The sequence below is a fragment of the Melanaphis sacchari genome, unplaced genomic scaffold (assembly GCF_002803265.2).
Source record: "Melanaphis sacchari strain LSU unplaced genomic scaffold, SCAv2.0 Contig74_pilon_pilon, whole genome shotgun sequence".
Lineage (NCBI taxonomy): Eukaryota > Metazoa > Arthropoda > Insecta > Hemiptera > Aphididae > Melanaphis > Melanaphis sacchari.
In genome coordinates, this window is record NW_020271531.1 from 50351 (window position 1) to 72903 (window position 22553).

General features: G+C 23.4%; 1 protein-coding gene across 1 annotated transcript in view; it reads left to right on the forward strand.

The window, feature by feature from the left end:
• The window catches only part of LOC112601046 (dipeptidase 1-like), a gene marked incomplete at its 5' end in the record, with an annotated part of 48622 nt that overhangs the window by 10650 nt on the left and 15419 nt on the right, over positions 1-22553 (forward strand). The window contains one exon of the mRNA XM_025348451.1: positions 20598-20754. Coding sequence (XP_025204236.1) covers positions 20598-20754 — 157 coding nt within the window. The remainder of the gene's footprint in view (positions 1-20597; positions 20755-22553) is intronic.

Consider the following 22553-nt stretch of genomic DNA (forward strand, 5'->3'; position numbering starts at 1 on the left):
TTAAACTTGAAGAATACCTTTGAATATTACCTCTGAAAAAAAAAAGTTGCCTAGTTTTTTTCTCTCTATAAATCAACATTAAATTTATGGTGACTACAATACATTTAAAATCATAGAAATTGACTAAGTACCAATTTATAAATAATTATATTAATTTATAGTACAAAATTAGGTAGCTAACTTAAATTCATTGTTAAGATTTTATATTTATGTACTTTTATAGTTGTTTTGCTATTATAATGCAATTTAGTAAAAAAATAGCTTATTTATTAAACCACAGCATATTAAAAATACAAATTAATCAAACATGATACGAATAAATAACTTTAAAAAGTATGTAAAAAGAATGAAAACACTCCTCGTATGATTTAAATTAAATAAATATTTACAGACTTTATGTAACATCAAATATATATTTGAAGACGATAACATTTATCTTTACAGTGTAAATAATTATCAAAATTAATTATCGTTTAATCGTGTCATCATTGTTTTTTATTTAACAACTATCTTTTTACGTAATAAACGAAAGAGTAATGATGCATTATGCATTATATGCTTAAATTAAAATAGCAGATTTATAAAAAAAAAAAAAAAGTACTTATATTAATATTGTATTGAATTAATTTTCCATTACTATCGTTAAAATTAAAGTTATTAACATTGACATAAAATTAAGGAAAGATAAATGTGCTTTTGAAGTATGATAATCTATGAGTTTAAAATTATATAACAATTGAGTAGCTTCATGAGTGATTACAAGTATGAGTAAATATATTCGACATAACAATTTATTAATAACTTATGCTAGAACTGCAGTGAAATGTGCATAAAATCTACAAAAAATCTGCTAAAAATATAATGAACAAATTTAAGTAGTGTTATATTTTACGTTTTATTATTCGTCGTTGATAACGTAACGTTCAACATTTAAATTAAAAATTTTATTTATTAACATTAATGCAATTAACTTATGGGTGTAATGAATTTATAAAGTTTCTACCATTTAAATGTTATTTTATTTAAACAATTTAGGTTTAAATTAAAATGTTGAATAGATTTGAAATTCAATGTGCAACCTTGATACACGGTTTATGCCTTTTAGCTCCGAACATTAAGCACAATAAAGGCAATAAAAACAAATTCTCTAATATTAATTATTAAGTGGTGGGTGTCTATTTTAAATTATTATTTTACGTTTTCTCTCAAATGCATATTTTGTTGTAAATAAATTATAAAATAAAAACTAACTTCTTTTTTAAAAAGATCAAAGTCACATTTAAGATTTAGATTTCTTGTTACTGTAAAATAATAATAAGTATGAACCTGCCACAACATTAAAGTTAAAATTATTTTTTTGTATAATCCAATTAAATTAAAAACCTAACAAAAAAATTTATGATCCTATATTCCTATTACAGTTGAAAGTTAAATTTTAAAGTATATTTAAAATAAAATTTAATTTAATTATTCTTTCGTAAATGCTTGAGTTCATTTTAGCGCTATTAAAATCATTTACTGTTTCACATTTTAAAGAGTTTCAAAAATCCTCAATTAATTGGCAATATTGTAGTAAAATTATTGAAATAATAGCAATACTTAGTATTTATTAAAATAACGATTTCCAAACATTTTTGGTTCATGCATCCTTAAAAATAAAAAAATATAATCACATCGTCCTTGGTGAATGAAATAAAAAATTTTATTTGAGTATAGTACTATATATATTGTAAAATTACGACATCAATTTTTACCTCGTGCTTTCCCTGTTCAATGCTTGCGCCTCACAGTTTGAGAAACACTGCATTATATTATGTAGATATTTATGACTTATAATTTATAATTAATACATACCTATTCTTTGATTAGGTAATTTATTCACTTCATACAAATTTGTTACAATTACCAAAGGATTAAACCTTTGATAGGTACACCTTCTAATAATTTAAACAATAATTAAATGATTTTCATGTTTATCGCTATGGTTAAACTACTAAAATGTATGTGTCTTGAAGTAAAACCACTCGCGCTATACAGACTAAGTTTATCCAAACCATAATTTAATATTTAAATTATACTCTAATACGTCAAATATTGTTATAAGCCTATATAGTGAATACAAGCATTACAAACATATATATTTGCATTTTAGGATTGTTTGATATAATTAAACTTTGTATAAATGTATTGTTTTATTTATCTTTGATCACAATTTAAATAAAAATAAATTGTAAAATAATTTTTCAAACCAAAAAATTTTACTTCATGGATTAATTATAAATACTAAGATTCCGTCAGCATACCATACCAACAAATTTAAAATAATAAACATGTATATTTCTTATTTTTTATGTCACACAATTAATAATCTTTAAAATTAGAATCGACACAAATTCAAGTTTACCGAAAATCATCTGTAAATTTCTGTAATATATGTTTATACTTGAAATTCAATAAAAAGCCTTAGTCATTAAAAATAACAAAAATGTTAACATTTTTTAAGCAAATATAATAAAATATAAGAACTTCTATTTTAATTTTTATTAGTTACTACATAATAATTATAACATTTTACTTACACAGTTACGTATCACGCAATAGTAAAAATTGTAAAATTAAATTATAATTTCTATAATTTAAGTGATATTGTTTTTTTTAATAATAATATATACTGCCTAATCTATTGAGCTTTGTAGTACAAAATTTGATCTATTTTCAAGAATAAATTACACTTGAATAAGCTATATAATGTATTATTATAATAATTGAAAAATTACGGCACTTATAAATAAAAAGTTAGGATATGTAAATATAGTTATAAAAAGTAATAATAGATTTAAAAGTTGGTTAGAAAACATTTTTGGCGCTTTGAGGTATAACATTAGAATATAAATATAATATTTTATATTATTAATAATAATTTGAAAATTTTAAAGTTATACTCAATTAATTTTCTGATGCTACAAGGATGTAATTTTTTTTTTTAAGAATCATCCAACGAATAAATAAATTACAAACTTCAAAAACAAAAACATTAACCCGTGTGACAAGAAAAAAATGTATTTTAAAAAATCATATAACTAATTTATTTGGGTGCTCTTCTACTGAATTGTATATTGCTAAAAAATATGAAATGTAGTGTGTGTGTGTGTATGTTGTGTTATTAAGCAAATTATTATAATTTGTTACATAAGTTATTTATATATATATATATAGACAGACTTCAAGGATAGTTAATCCCAAAGGCTAGTGCAAAGTCTTCATAGCATGGAATATAAATTATTTATTATAAACTGTAAAAAATATTGTTGTAATAATGAAAAATTTTAACATGACATAGTAATATTGAATTATAAGTTATAAGTTATAACACATTTAGCAAAATCTAAATAATATATTTTTCAAATTTTTAAAAATAAATATATTTTTCAAATTTTTAAAAATAAATATATTTATATAAATTTTAATAAATATTTTTTGGTGCTCTTATTTTCTTTTTCTTTTAATGTTTACCGTTGTAATGATGTAACAAAAAAAATCTAACATAGGTGTACTCAAGTACACATAGTAAAACAATGAAACATAAACAATAGTTCGTTAAATGCTTAAGTCCAACTGAACATTAAAAAAAAATAATAATAGCTGAATAACTGTGTTCTGATATAAAATACACAACACACGAATGTATGGAAGGAAATTATACTTTTTTGCCTAAATAAATATTACAGCTATCATAAATAATCATTAAATATTCAGCCTATCTAATGTTATAAATAAAAACACTATAATGCTTTATGAATTTATGATAGGTAGTAAAGAAACATTCGATTTGTTTGTTTCAAATATTTTGATACATAACAAAACTTTCAATAAACTTTTTAAATATATTATAATGTTAAAAAAAAAAAATCGAAAAATGGCATTTTACTTTTGCTGACACTAAAAAATATAGTCTTCATTAAATAAAATAAACTATATAATTTAAAATCGAAGAAAGGTACGTTATTATTTCATCAGGCATGATTGTCTTACTTTTTAAACTTTTAAATATTGATAAAATCTAAAATTTAGGTTTATATATTGAATTAATAGTTTGTCGTTTATATTAGTATAATAGTATATCAATTATCATTAGATTATTCATCTGACATTGTATGCTATTTATGTTCTTTTATATTTTTTACACTACACTGAATCTTACCATAGATAGATTTATCAAAATTATCATTAACACGATTATATTATTTGTATAGTTTACTTCAAATCCAACAATATAATGACCGCAAAACTTTCTAATTTTTAATCGTTTTATTAGTCACATACCCAAATGACAACATGATTTATGTCCTTTCCATTTACAACCCTTTATAATATAAAACTATAACTTAAACGAATCAATATAAGCTCATACATTTTCAAAAATCATAAAAATATTCTACAAGTTACTGAATCAGAGTAACGGAAAGATTTAATGATATAAAAATTTGAATAAAGAGATTTTGTTTATTACTGTTCTCATAAAGATATTATCTAGTTGTATTAAAAATAATGCAAAAAAATGATTGGACTGCTTATGCTTTAATGCATTCAGGTATTAACGAGAGAATAAAAAAATGTTAAACCTACGGACTTAAACACTTCAATGATGTATTTATGACTAAAAGAAAACTAGGTCGTAAGTCATAACTCACGGCCATATACGGGATATAAAGAATACGCAATAAAAGAAACCTGCATAATGGGTAGAAATCTATTTTACAGACATTCAAATTCGATTTTATAAGTTATAACCAAATAAATAATGAGAAAGTTGCAAGTACTAACAATAATATGTTATCGAGTAATGTTTAAGATATATAAAAAAAAAAACTAACAGATATATTGATAAACGATTATTATTCTAGTACGTTACAGGATAATGAATTTAACGACATTATCCAACTATTGGAGTAAGCATTAAATATTTTAACTAACATTATGGATGGCATAAATGTCATCTAAAGAAAAAATATTGTCGTTTTGTTCATGATATATTTAATTAGAGGGTGGCAACCCGATTACCATGTTTGAAATTATTATATAATTTTATTTAATGATAAATAATAATTTCCTATGTAACTTTGTTTAATTTTGTTATTTATTTGTTTTTCATTCCATTTGATAGTATGAACTTAGAAGTTAAAATAATTATCGAGATTTTTTTCGGTGGAAAAATTCGTGAAACTGTTCACTTTAAGTTTTCATAAAATAATGCAATGCAAGAAAACAATTTATTGTATTGATAATACTCCTCCACGAGTACATAACTATTATCTGAATATTTTAATTTTTTAATTTTAAAGTTAAAAAGAAATTCTTAAAAAAAGTTTGAAAAAATAATATAATTTTAATTCTTACTTTTATTTTACACCGTTGTTTTCTATACTTATGTAATATGACGTACATTGAATGTATTTAACGATTTATTCTATTATTTTAATTAAAAAGGTTAAATTTAACTCATAAATAATTTTTACTTATTTAAGTTTTCTGAGTTTGAATAGTATTGTTATAAGTAAATAAGTTTTTGTTTTTTTAATAGTCAAAAAGTCTTTTTTTGAGCTCATATCTTCATATTGATTTCGATTATGGCGTTTATCGTGGACATATTTTTTTTAATTTCACCTAATAATAATCCCTAAAAATATCTACTGAAAGTGAATATACTTGTAATTAAAATAAATAACTATATTGTGATAGAAACTTATTCTTTTTTTAATGTAAAAAATTTACATCTCAAATTGAATGCAATTGAGTTATTCATTATCATGATTATTATGGGCATAATATTAAGTCATCAAATAAAACATAAATAATTTCTCTTTATAAAATATGTTACTATGATTTAATTGTAACGTGAATGGAAGAATCTTATTAAAATATTAATTACCCATAGAAGATTTTTTATTAATTATAAATAAGTTGTCCGTATTTGGAGATTAGAGCACTGTATATAAGAATTCTATCAATAATAAGACACGTCTGGTTTATAAATTTACAGAAATTATTATATTTAAAATAATACATTACTGTCTTGGAAGTGTATTGCTGAGTTCGGCAGTGTTGATGATTAGTGTCGAACTGACTCCGTGTGTTATTTTAATATATTAAGTAATAATTTTGACGTATTAAATAGTTTTTAGTGTGTATTTTTTATATTGATCAAGCATTGTTGTTAATAGTATAGTATGTATGTATATAATGTGTAACGAATATTACATTATAAAATGTACCTACCTACTATTTCAATTTAAACCTTGAATTTATTTATACAGCTAATATTCTATGAGATATTGTAAGATGTATATTGTATGTCAAATAGTCTTATTTATTTATAATACAAAACAAATGTTAAAAAATCTTTTTACAAATAGATTTCCATTCACGGTCAGTATGAAGGCTCAATAAAATATTATCTGTTAAAGTATTAAATAACTGTAAAAGCCATACTGAATGTACGGATGATAAACGGACGAATATCTACGCAGACTTATGGAGGTATAATATAACGATGCTTATCCCAATGACGAAGAACCCCTCAGTGACAAATGACTACAGGATTTTCCAACAAGAACGGTATTTAAAGTGATTGAATGATGGCATTTTTATAATAATAAATAATTATGTTTTACAAACGAACTAAAAAGCTGATTTTCCTGTTGATGATTTGTCAACGTGTTTGAAAAAATATAGCAATCCGTAATTTTGCATATTATACGTAATTGTCATATACATAATATATTATAAAATAATCATTATATAAACATGAAAAAAATAAATAAGTGGATACCAATCTGCTACACATTAGGTGTTAAGTGGGTCACTATTATAGATGTGTTAAATTTAAATTCAATGATATATCATTGTATACGAAAAACGATTTTGAGTCGATATTGTCTATCAACCTATATCATCAAATGATGTGTTTTTTTTTTCATATAGCTATTAAGTCATTTATTTTATATTTAATATCATAGTAGGTTAATATATTTTTCCGTAAATATTGCATTTATTGTGTTATTAGTGTTTAATTATTTAAATATCTATGCCCGATTATATCAACTTACATAACTTTAATTCAAAATTTTTATGAACGCCGTTAAACAATAAAAATAGATTCATAGTATCTAAAAATAGATAATATTTTAAAATAAACCAAAACATTATTGCATACAAATAAATTTTATTTAAATTCTAACTTTGAACACTTATAAAAAATATTATGAGAATAGATTTTTGATAAATTTTAATTGAGAAATTAATAACAATTTACAAAAGCGCTTTGCATTAATTTTTCAAGCATTTCTACCCAATAAATAATTAAAGCAAACTAAAAAAAAATTGAAAAATTGTTATGCCTATAAATACCTCAAAAATAGTTGAAATATATTATTTTAAATAGAAAACAATAATATAAATATTTGATATAAATTTCAAGTATCTCCGGTTATTTGTTTTTCAAATTACATCGAAAAAAATAAAATCGATTTTGTTAAAAATTGAATTTACATAAAAATTCCTGTTTTCCTTTTTTTTTTTTGTTTGTTTTTCCCAATTGTAAAAATAAGTACTGGGAATTTTTGAATTTATCCTGTTTGAAGAACAAAATAAATCTAATTTTATATCCAAAACCACACCCATTTTTGAAACTTCGAAGCATTTTATCAATAATAATTTATCGTGTACTCATCTACAATAATAATAATAAAAAAAAAAAAGGATCATAATAAAATCAATACATTCATCACTTTATTCGAATAAACTTTTCAGATTGTATTACGCTCGTCTGATATTTGCTAACCTACAGTCATAATTTTATATATTTAATACGTGTAAATAAATTAAAACTCACTTGCGTTATTAAGTATCCATCGTGTAGATGCATAACATAGGAAGATCATACTATCATTGTTAACCGCAAAATTGTCATCGTTCTCCACACAAACTAAAATGTTTATAATAAAAGAAACGAGATGAGTGTTTGATATTTTAGAACAATACGTTAAACAATAGTATTGCGTTAGGGTGATTGGATATCTGTCTATCGTCAGGGTACAGTTGTTTAAGGAAATACGTATAGTATTATAATATTTATTACACTGACTATATGCGTCGTGACTGGTGGTCTACTATTATAAGGTATTTTCGAATTTTAATATTCTCGCGTTGTATATACACAATTGCGATTCTCTGGCAATAAAATATGTTGAAGACAATTCATTTTATGTAAGCCGTGTATCCGGAAAATGTGGGATAAAGGAGCTTAGAGAGCTGTTGAGCATTAAGAGTAATGTCGACCGAAGACGGCGTATCTATATTTCTTAAATTATGATTTTGGTTTAATGGCTGTGATTTGTATATTTGGGACGATTATTAAGATTTAATACCTGACAGACTCCATAGTAGAGGTATAATATATAGCTGTTTTTTTTTTTTCATAGAATAATATGTATTTATATTTAATGCTTCGTTTTAAATGTGTTTATAATTGCGTAATTTTTGTGTTAATTTATTTCTATTCAACTTATTATTATAGCGAATTATGATTAATAGTGAGCATGAAATCTGATTACAAGAATTATTCGAATATCTTGATATTCAAATCCAGATTTGAATCAAATTTTTATCCATATTTATAGATTTGAATATTTTACATGACTAATAATTATTTTTAATTTGTTGTAATAAAAATTTAAAACAATGTGTTCACAATTAAATTTTATTGACTATAGTACTTAAGTATTTATCATACATTTTTCTCCAACAGTTATTTTTTATTTGTAACTACTAAGTTTAATATACAAATATGGTCCTCATCTGCACTAGCGTTAATAACGTATACAAGTATTACATGATTTATATGTATAACATCCATTTAGTAAGCAAACGCATTAATAATAACATAAAAAGGACTATAAGCCAATAAAATATCCTTTACTTAAGAGTAGGCGCAAATAATAATTATATTATTTTATATTTTTAACACTGTCGTTCAACACGATCTAGAATAGTATAGTTTTTCATTAGATTCGCGACAACGCGTAGAATGACCATGAAGGGATATCCGGTACATGCGTCCACGTACCATCAATATATATAGTATTAGAAATAGCCTGGGAATATATCCACCGACCATATAATATAGTTATTTATATTAATCATAGTAGGGATAAGCACTCTCTATAGTTTCTACTAAGGTAGCTGGTTCCCAGACCGACAGGGTTTTGTCAGTCGCAGTATCACAAAACTAGTATCAACTCTTAGCTATCACAATACTATTAATTGTTTTATTGTATTTAAACTTAAAAGTATTTTTTTTTAAATAAATACTTAAATATTCGCCAATACTATGTTAAAATTATTTAAACTCCCTTTACCGACCTGTATAATAGAGTGTTAACAACAGTAAAACATTTTTAGACATTTTAGATATTTTAGCTATAATACCATATGCACAATACAATACAATGTATTGGAAAAATGATTTTACGTATACTTAACAAATGTTTGTAGTTCCATTTTATCATGTATATTGCGATACAATTTTTTGTTTGTAATGCATTTTAGAGTCTGCAGAGTGATCAAGTCAAGCAAGAAATCTTTTGTTTCTAGTAATCAACATTGAAGTGCTTTTTTTGATACATACTTCCGTTAACACTTTTTTTAATGCAAATACTTGAAAAGTTTTATATGAAGTTGGATTTTAGTTACATATAACACATTTTTAAAAAAATATAAGGAACTTTGTGTTAAAAAATAATAAATTACTATGATCATAAAAAAAAAAAATAATGACAGCTTTAAGCTCACTACATATTAAAATATACATTTTTATTGTTTTAAATTAAAACTTACTATTATCAATTACAATTTTATGATAATACAATTTTTAGATTTGATTTTATTTCATGATATAATGATATCATATAAATAATAACAATATTAAATATTTATTAGTCAAGTTCGGTTGTTGAAGTACCGTATAAAATTAAAACAGCGATAATACACTGAAAATTCTTAAAAGATAAACACTTACGATGTACATGTTTATTCCCGAATTCCTTAACTAAATCAAGTACCCATAGGGAATAAAAACATTTTACTTTTAGCATTTTTCCAACAAACAAAATAAATAATAATGTCAAATTATATTTCATAAACTAAAAATTGTTAGCAATAGAATATAACGACTAAACAACAAAATACTTTTAAAAGGTATACCTACTAAATGTCTACAGCATGTATTTTCTTATCTGTATCAATTGTACCATATCGATAAATTAAACATTTCAAGGTAAAACTATTTTGAACCATTTCCGTAGACATGGTATCCTATAAAAGTAAATATTTACATTTCAAATACTACAAATAGGTAGATATGATGTATTCAATAAAACAAAATAGTATTATTGTAAATAATGTTTTTTTAAATGCATTTTAAAAATAAAAAATACCAAAAACACTAATAAAAATAAATAAAGTGTTGTGTATTAATCTTACATAGTATAAAGGAAATCCATGGTAGTTAATCTAGTTTCATATTGAATTATTAAGAAAAAATATAAATATCTTCCACATCGAAATTCTATTTATTTTTAAATTAAAAATAAAATGTATATTTGCGCTGAAATGAGAGAGGACCGTATACAAGAGTATATTCTTATAAACAAAAATAAATAATTAGTAAGTACCTACATAGTGTAGATTTTTGTATTAAATTTATAAGAATAGAATACTTTTCATTTTTTATCCTATATATATATATTTGTTTGGTAACATCTAAAAAAATAAATATATTATGGAAATTACTCGGTAATGGTCACGGTAATTAGTTGGAACTTGGGAAAAGGCTGCAATTCCTTAATTTTATTTAAATGTTTATTTAATTATAATAATAATAACTGAATATGTGTGATAATAATAAAAATTATTTATATAATTAGAACTATAAAAAATAATTTATATAATTTTAATTGTATTCGATTTAATGTAATTAAATAGGTTTATTACTAATATTCAATACAAACTGTTTTAATACAAACACTTTTTTATTGTATTGCTTAATTTTAACTTACATCTGATTTGAATAACCTTTATACAATGCAACATAACTATTTTGCTAATTCATGTGAAATATATTTTTATTTATAATTATTGCATAATAAATAATAATCATAAAGTTAATGATTTAAATAATGAAAAAAAATTAAAAATATTTTTGCTATAATTCGAATAAAATAACTAAATAATAGATCAACTTATGACATAATTTATAACCTTAAATAAAACTTTAAAATTATTCTTTTAATCACAATAAAAATATATATTTGCCTGATTCTTTTTATATATATATATATATATATATATATATAAATAGCATTAATGGATAAAAACAGCTTACGTCTATTTACATAACAAAATATTATATAAATTGTATATAAAAACTAGTAATAAAGAAAAATATGTTTTGACTCACTCAAATATACTTTTTATTATTCCGAAAAAATTAAGTTGAATACAATTTTTACATAAATGTTAGATGTAAAGTTATTTGAATAATAAATAACAATTACGCCTAATTGATACGTTACAATAATATATGCTCCAATGCGCTATATGATATTATATTTTCTATTCGTTGTCCCCTATACTATATTTAAGTATATTCGTAAGAGAAATTTATTACTAGTACTTCGGGTTGTATGAAAAATAAACTTCAAATGGTAAATGCACTCTACTAAAATGGCAATAACATAGAAATTTTTTACTCAAAATTTTTTAGAACACGTGGACTGCTTGATTTATGTCTTTTATAATTCTCCTTGTAAATTACATCCTACATATATTTACAATTGTAAATAATCGAATTTTATCACTTGTCTATTAAAGAAAAAAATACCTATTATTTTTTTTTTTTCTATAATGTATTTTGCATATAATTCCCGATAGATTCCGTAATAATTTGTCTAAAACAATTTAAAACTAAACTTTTAATTTAATTTATTCGGTATTTTATAAACCAGTTTCTTATTTTTAAAATAATATATTATATATTCTTATACATCTTTAGACCAGATGTCTTCGCTAGCTATAGAAAAACTTACTCTTTTTGTGTTTTCCATTAAAAGATCGTAAATCAAACGTATTACATTGAACTTTATTCTGTCCTTTGTGAAACAGATGCTAAGTTTCTTTTTCTACAAACCTCGAAATCACACAAAATTATAAGGTATAAAATAATAAAAAAAAGCATCCTATTTTTATAATTAAATTTACTTGAAATATTTTATAAAATTGTTTCATTAAGTGAAAGTAATTTGTATACTTAACACAGCGCATATTCGCATATTATTCATTTGCATTTCACTTATATTGAAGTTATGGAACTCAATTGAGAATGAGTGTCTGAGGAAACTCAATTATTTCTGGTAGGTACTTGCAATATCCAGTCTTCTCACAAATTAAATCATTCTTTTTTTTCTTTTTTTGTAAACTAGGACACGTCTACAATACAAAATGCTTTCTAATAGAGAATATTTAAGACTTTAAATTAAATAGATATGAACATTTAAATTAAATAGTTGCAAGGTATCAACTTCCTTTATCGTAAAAACTTAACACGTAAGTATATGTAGAATTTTGTAATTTAATAAGCCAACAAGGTTTGATTAAATAGCTTCCATATTACTATATGTATATTATATAATAATTGTAGGTACAAGATTTGATAATGCGTTGCAATAATTTAAAATAAATACATTTTAATCGTGTTAATCATTAGTAAAAATTATCGTAGCTATCTTGCTTGAATTAGATATTAAAATTATAGTCTAAAAAGTTATGTATTAGTAAATTGTATTCATTACAACTGTAAAATAATGTATACTAATATACCTATAACTATATCAGCATAGGCATGCGCACAAAACATATAGGTTGTGCCCAAGCACGCCCTGTGATATTTCATGGGCCGAAGTGTCCCACGTTTGAATAAAATTGCAATAAATTTACTTCGATTACTAAAATCAATTTTTGTTTAAATTTTTAAAGCAAATTTGAAAAATTATGATAATTCACTGAGTGCACTCTACTGTTGAATGTCTGTATACAGTTTAACGTATAGAGGTGCGTATAATGAATAGTATTATATTATATTAAATTTTATCATACGTTAAATATAATATCGTAATGAGAAACCAATTGTTCAATATTTTAATTGTAATTATCTATTATTTATAACATTACATACTACTTTTTCCTTGTTGATTGTATTTTAACTTTAATTTTAAACTGCTACAAATACTTTCTCGGAAACGATAAGTTGTTGTGTGCAACTCATATTTTTATTTTATATGTATATTAAAATCACATAAGTTTAAAAAAAGTCTAATAGTTAGAATATAGAGGGTCAATAATGATATGATATCAGCACTACCTAGTTTTGGAGTTTGCGCATGTCTATGTATACCAGGAATGTATTACCATAATTATTTTATAAATTTACAACGCACGTGCATAATTTAACCAATATTAAATGTAATAATATCTGTTTTTGTTTAAACAAAATTATACACAATAAGCGACTTACAAGTATTAAAACGTTAAATTCGTAATAGTTTTAAACAAATATATTCATTAGTTTTCTTCCATTCATACCTGATTTTACCTGAACTTCAGCTCTTGAACCTTTTAAGGGATTTTGAAAAAAGTTGATTGCATAACGAACATCTACTTTAAATGTGTTATTATGCCAAATATATATGCAGAAATTTAAAAAAAAATTGAATAAAAATCAACTTTTTGGACATTATTTAGTATCCTTTCTTTGCAATATACCCTCTCGTTTTCAGTTGATCGTCATTAGATAATATTTTAAGAGCAATAATTTTTTAGATACTTACTGTTTGGTTTTTGTTTTTTTTTTTTTTAATAAATCTTTGCTAAATTTCATGTTGTAATATATTATTTATGTTGTGTTTATTACTATAGATTATCTAACATCTTAAATCATATTAAATATAATCTATTTATATTGTCTGAAATCTTTGAGAAATCAATATTCATATTGGATTTAATATTATAGCAAAAATTTAAGTATCATACAAAACTACTTCGAATATAACACCATATTATTGTGTTTTCGTATACTCGAAAAAAAAATTAACTTTATTATTTAATATTTTAAAAATAGAGAAATTTTTCAATTTCCCAAATCTCTTTTAGTATATTTTTAAAAATTCACAGTAAAACTTAACGTGTTATGTTTACTAGTTAATAAACACGAAACGTAAAGGTTTAGCTAGGGCGTTAGGCTTTGAAGTTTGTGGATAATCTAGTGAAAATATTAAAAGTGTTTGCAGGGGTTTTTCAGTTGGTTACACGAATCCCGCTGAAGTTAAATAAAAACTACTTTTCTTTTGACCTGGAAACTAGATAGTAAAATCCATGACCAAATGGTTTATGTACCATATAAGAAATAGGAAAACTATAATTTTGAACATTATGAAAATGGTATACAATTATTTATATGATTATATGTAAATGTGAATTAAGTGTTTAATTTTGTTTTCTATTGTAAAATAGGTACCAAATAAACAATAATAATATATACTATACAACACATACTTATCCATTTTTATAAAATACAATAAAATGATAACATTTATCAAAGCTATTAGAAGTGTAAAAAAATTGATTTCGAATTTTGATTTCTCTCCTTTTGATTACTTTTGTATATTATTCACATCTACCCTCCTTAATTCTTTTGGATAATCTTTAAGTTTTCAAAAAAATGAATATATATTTTTTATGTATCAATCTAAATGACGCTGTCTAAATCAAACACTATTTGTATCTCTATGCTGAAACTTTTAAATTAAAATAAAAAACTAGTATACTTAATTTGTTCTCTTACTATATTTTTATGTAGGTACTACTTATTATATAATGTAATTGTACTACTACTAGTGTACAATTTATATGTAAATATCCCATTAACATTTAAAAAAAAAAACACAATGTATGTTAGTGAATGTCTTTTATTTTAAAAACAATGACAATTTCACATTGATTTACTACCCTTTATTTTCTTATATACTACATATGTATAATATAAAATACTTAACATAAAATGTTTTCATAATCTATGACCTTGAAATACCTGAAATACCTTGGAACTATTTTATTTATTTATATTTTATTTGAAAATACAATAATATGTACATTTATTTCTTTACCATTATAATTATATAAATATTATTATTGTAGTGTAAGTAATAGAGTATTTTTATCTATTTTTATATTGTTTTATTAAATAATTTCAGTTACTTTAAATTTCTTATCTAATTAATTTTTAATACTAATAATCAATTACCCGTCATCTAAAACTATTACTACTTTATAATATATGTAATTATATAGCTTATTAACTATTAATAAAAAACAAGAACTATTGTTATTTTTTAGATAATATAAAAACATATATTATTGATTTTTCTTGTTCATATATTAAGGAAATTAAAATTTTTTTCAAACCATTATATTTGAATATACATAATTACTCCTTCGTCAGTGATTAAATACATATTTAATATAGACTGATATACAGCAAACATTTCGAAACATTCATTATTAAATATTTGTTTTAATATTTATCTATTATATTTTGTTTATTATTATTTATTAAAAAAAAAGTCTTCAGGTACATTTATGGTCACAATTCCTATCAACTCGAACAATTTTTGAATGAGGCTATTGTCCTGCTCAAACCCCAATTTTCACAAAACTAAATTCTCGTTCTGAACAAACCGAGGTGGAAATGTATCCTCTCAATATTATATATGAATGTCCCGGTTCTAATCAATTTTTTATTTTTCTGTGGGATTTATTCAATCTGATGTCAGACAAAAGACATTTTCGATAAATTAATTCTTAAAAATTCGTTTGTTATTCACGAAAATGTAATATATCGATCGGATTAAAGCTTCAATATTCTATTTGGAGTACTATACTTCTCTTCCTCAAAAAACACAGTCTTATAAAATATTACAATTCATACACGTTTATATATATAATAATATTATGTCTGAAGAGTAAAACACACAATTATTACTTTATTCAAACCATGCTGTAACTCTAAATCAACTGTTGCATACTGTTATTTTTTAATCCCGACATATTTGTCATGATCAGTTTTTGATCTTGTACCTAACTTAATTATAAATTTTTCTTGCATTCAAAAAATATTCATGTGAAACAAATTAATTTATAATACATATGTTAATTTTTACATCAAAGACAACTGAAAACCATGTATACGTTTTTTAAATCATTATTTTTGATTATACATTTATCTTTATAATATTATAAAAATTAAAAATTATTATAAAATATAATTACACACTTATAAAAAATTGAAAAAATAATCCTATGTAGGATACGACTATTTTTTCATCACCAACCCGTTATTTAAATTTAAATAAGTACTTTGTTAAAAAAAAAAAAAAAAACAAAGAAAAAACCTTGCTGTATTTTAAGTTTTAAGTGCACCTCATTATTGAGTAGGTTATTGCAATGAGTACATTAAATTTGAAAATTATTGTATACATAAAAGAATTTTGAAAAGAGATGATGTGTTCACATCTACTTCTAAAGATATTTCATCGTTTATTTATATTATACTATAAAGTACAGATAATAGGGTAAGAGACATGGCTGAACTAATCTGCGAAAAAATGAGACATAAGATATAATATCACATTCAATTATTATTATTAGTTTATAAATCGATATTGACATACCCTATAGAATGATAAGAATAATCATGATTTAAATATTTTAACATAATATATATTTTTAAATATGTTGAAAATTGCATTGTGTATAAACGATAATAATAAACCTACATACTCGTAATAATAAAAAGTTTTAAGTCCCTATGATAAATAACATTTTAAGAATTACAATTACAGCACAATCGCTGAAATCGTTATATTTCGTTTAAATTATTACTTTGTTAAAATTTTAAACTTGAAATGTCTTTAAAAATTGTATTTCACAACTTTACTACTATAAAAAGTGATGACACACACAAAAAGTAAAAACAAATATCCAATACATCTATTGTTTTATTTAGAATCTATAATAAAAATATAATAGAGAATATAATAATAACCTTAACAGTTGATTCACAAAGGTTAGATTATCTCAAACATTGATGATATTAAATTCTGGATACCTATCTCGAAAAAAAATCTTTAAATTTTCATAACACTTATACTTTTCAATAACTTGAAATTATTAATTATTAAAATTATTTTATTCACTTTAAGCTTCTAGTGTAAATTATATTACGATCTTTAAAATAATCAGTCATAATGATGACATTTATACAATACAATATTATTGTGTAAATTATTAAAATATAAATACAGCAATTAAAATTTCATTATTTTTGTAATGGTTTCCTTTTCTATCGTGTGATGTTAATTTTCATTTCAATTTGACAGTACTTTTATTCGTCTAGAAGATAAATTACCCATTAGATCAGGCAATTAATTAACTAAGTAAAGATTTTATTATAGAAATAAATATTGAGTTTAACCAGGTATTTCATAATTATTGTACGTTTTATATTATTGAAAGTAATTTATTCAATGAATATAATACAATATTATATATTTTGAATTATTTATCTAACACTATAATATTCAATGTATTTAAATGAAACAATATGTAGGTTAGGTAAATAATTATACTCAGATATTGATGCCATATAAATATGTTTAATTTTTCAAAATAGCCGTACTATTACCTGTTTAATATTAATTTGATTGGTAAGTGTATCTTTAGTTATAGGTACACCAATCAGTTACCGCTGTATTAACAATAAACTAATAATTCATTATATAAATGGAAAACATCCACAATACAATTATCTGTATAATGAATATTTTATACAATTGAAACTGAAAAAAAAAAATGCGATTAATAATAATTACATTTTACAATATTACCTATTACATTATATACCTAACCCATAGACGATTTTCTGCACAATTTCATGTCTTTATGTAAACTACCTATTATGTTTCATAGACCACATAAAACTCTATGGAAATAAATTCATTTGGGGATTATTTAAGTCTACATTTATTGTTTAACTGAATAGTGTAAAACAATACCTAGGTCTTAAAATCAATACTTCTAAATGCCGATTCATGACCTTCACTAGATCTCGTTCTTCTTTGACCTGTACAATGGGATTATTATACTTCTGGTTCAAATATTCTTTGCTTTACTAATGTTATGGTCGCTCTTGGTTTCAAATAATCTAGAAGCCTTAGTCCGAGCCCGCACGTTTTAATTATTTCTAGTAAAACGATTTATGCTATTGGATCCTTATTATACTCCTTCTAACTCCACCCAACTTGAACGCGTTCAATAAACATTTTTTATGATAGTAGAGTAGGTAGTGGGAGTTATCTAGGTATTATAATGAAGGTGACATTTTTACAAAATGTTTATGAGTACTTAAATAGTTATAGGCATTATTTATAAAACCATTTAACTTCATCGTGTATTGTCATTAATTTTAAATTTGAATTCAATTTATAATTTGAGTTTTGAGACGTGAGGAGGCGCATTTGTTAATTTTCTTAGGGTTAAATTTTTAAGGTTTAAATTTCATCAATATTCAATTGTTTTCAAATTATCCCACAACTACAGTCTGTATTTCTATATTGTTTTAGTAGAGTTTTATGTATAAAAACTTTAATCTCCACGAAGTTGTATTTATTATTGTATAATAAACCTTTTAATATGAATAAGTAATTATTTAAAGCTATTCGTTAAATTCTAATAAAACGAGTCCAAGCTAATCTTTAATCAAGTGTTATACTAAGATATTTAACAGTGAAAGAGTAGGGAATGGGGATACCATGTAGAAAAACGTGTAACAATAATAAATAAATGTTAAATATTTGCGTATGTATTTTTTCTTTTGTAATAATAACAAATATTGAAATATGCAATTTACTTTATTAAATAAATAGCAACTATACTACAAATAAACATAATATTAATATAATGCGCTAAACCACGGATTTAAAATATTTTTATTTTAATACATTAATTCAAATAAATACTTTCATTTTTTTCGACCAAACAAATATACCTAGTTTTAATACGAAAATATAAAACTAATTCAAATAACAGTCATATATAACCTAACCTAAACATTGACCTATTTTTGAAATAATAATAATAAACTGACATAAACTGGTACTGAAATTTTTATTATTTCTGTATCTGTGTACATATCATACAAATTCATATAAACGTATAACATATACTTAGGTAACTCCTACTCTATATCACATAAAAATAATATATATACAGTTAAACATATGTATAAATTTACTTTACTGTTAGTAATATTATAATAGTAAAATAATTTTGTTTTAAATTTTTAATTGAAGGGTATCGCAAATTTATGATTATTTAGAATAACATATATTATAATAAAATTAAATAGAATATAAAGAATTTAAATCAAGTACTTATACATATTATTTAAAAATAAAGATGCTATTCATGTAGATATATTATGTCAGATATAATTATTTACAAATATGTTTTAACACTTACTAAAAGTAATTTTAGATAATTACAAGATTACTTATATAAATATATATTATATATATTACAACTTTTAACTTTAGAAAATCTAAAATAATACTACTTAATAGAAGCAGTCTGGAGTTTTGAAAAAATATTATTATAAAGAGGTTTATAGTTACTAGTTGTATTTTTTTATTTATTTCTTTTTTAAACGCTACTTGTCTTTTATTATTCAAAAGTTGAACGACCCTGTCCAAAACCTTATTCAGCGTATTTCTTTAGAACAGTCAAAACTCTGAAATTTATATTAGTACTCAAAATACTTTCATCATACTTGATATATTATACTAAGGTACTTAGTATATAAACAATAACATATTTTTTTATCTGACGTTTTTCTTTATTTATACGATCGTTCATATATTTTCGTCACTATCAATACAACGAGTAGTTCCGCATTAACTTCGGTAATTTTAATATTGATTGTAAACAGATTTAAACTTATTATAAATTATACATCGGTTATAGGAATAAATATATCAGCTATAGTGCGCCGGAATGAAATGCAAAACAGTAAAATATTATTAAATATATTATCTTTTTAGTTTTTTACTGATATATTTAGTGGAAATTTGTGAAATAATAAACTATCTACTCAAAATTATGATCATAAAAATATTTAATTAGTTTATAAATTGACTTGCAAATTAACCTGAAAACTTTACAACCTAACCCTAACCACGTGATCAGAATAAAATTTTCAATAACTAATCATCAAACATATGTAAAAAAAATACATATCGTTTAGTTTTTGGTAAAAAATAAAAAAAAATTATTATTATAGGCGTGACGTTTTAAAACATATTTTTACCGCCCTATGGGTGTGAAAAACAATATTTTAACTCGCGATTTTCGTTAAAAGTGCGTTTGTTTTATAGGCACAACGATCTTCCGTGGAATATTCGAAAGTTCGTACACAATCAGCTGATGTATTTCAATTTCTCTGCGGATTTGACGACCGTGGAACCGTGGTCGAAGAGTAATTGGTCGCAAACCGATTTACCACGGCTCAAGAAGGGCATGGTTGGCGCTCAAGTAAGTTTAAATAATATATGTATACGAAAAATCTCTATTGTGGATGAAGGGTTTACTTTAATATTTTCCGTCAAACTCAAGCTGAATACAAAGTTTACACGCGTGTTGCACTCTGAAAAAATTAACTCTCCAAACGAGTCGCTTATTACAAGCTGTCCATTATTAAGCTCGCTTATTGTGTTAAATGTTAAAACCGTTTTTATATTCTTTTCTGGATGCGAACAATGGTTTCCTTGCTCTTGTAATTTTTCGATTTTATTCTCAACTCGTCGTCTCTGTATTAGCAAAATTCATACACCCAACAATTTGCACAATTTTCAGGTATTCGTTATAATACGGGGTTTTGGTATTGTTTTATAAATTTACAATTTATTATTTTGAAAATCTCCAGAAGTAGACCTCTGTATTTATACATATACCCAGAAGTGCCTATAATTTCCATCTCAAATATATCAAAGACACGTATAAACTGCAAGCATTTTGTATTTAATCATTCCAATGGAAATCCATAATTTAGAATGCAATATATTGTTCAAGTGTCAACAAGCTCAGCAATATTGTAATTTTTTCCCGCCACTGCTATATGTTAGTATTATAATTTTACCGCAAATACAATATATATACAACGATCTCCGGCCTCTAGTAAATTTTCATTACATGATATTTGATATTCCATTCTTTAAGACAGTATAAATTATAATATAGCATATAATATTCATTAATACTAAATTACAATACTCGGAATACGACCGAATATACATACAAACTGATGCTTACTAATGGCGTGGGTTTTTGCGACGCACAGACCAGAAAATTATATTTTCCTAAATATCGTCCTTCCTTATCATGATATTACAGCAGAAACTTGTGCTATTTATGAATCTTAAAAATCCTCATCTCCAAACATAGAAAATTGCAACATCATGATCAATGACTCGTTGAACACCTTCTCATCAATTCCAAATCTATAAAATGAACTTGTCAACACATACAAGAATTTTTGTTATTAATATGTTGTACCTACTTATAACCAATACAGTGGAGCGTCGATTATCGACACGTCAATTATCTGACCAGTCAATTATTTGCACTACAAAATTGTTGAACACATTTATTTTTAGTTTAATATAATTTAATTTTGTCATTCGTTATGTTCGTTTTATTGTGTTATTTATGTGCAAATTATAAAATGCGATATTATTTTATTATCTACTACGGATCATTTTAATATAGAATGTATATTTAATTGGTTCGTAAACGTCCAAAAAAAATTGATTATTATTTTAAATAATTACAAAAATCTATAAATTTGTATTTTATATCATGTATGTCTATTATATTTTTCAATTTAAATTAATTATACTATGTACTTTTAACAATACGTACGAGTATACAATATCGTATTATACGTTATACATAGGTACAGTTCATTATTTTTAAAATTTTATTTTTAATCATTATTTAATTATCCACACTTCCTTTGGTCATAATTAGTGCTGATAATCGAGGCTTTATTGTATCTTTCATGTGGGACCCCTCACATGTCGGGATACTGAAAATTAAAATGTAGACTCGGCAGTCTACGAATCCACCTATCATCACATATAATTTACTTTCCACATAAATAACTACAACTTCATCTTAAACACTCAATATTATCCAAATAAAAGATAATGGAAGAATTGCAGAAACGTTGGATTAATATCTCTCTCTAGCAAACTTATAAATGTAAAATTTAACATAATAACTAAAGCAATCACTCGAATAAAAATTGATCACACCCACTTAACTCACGCCTA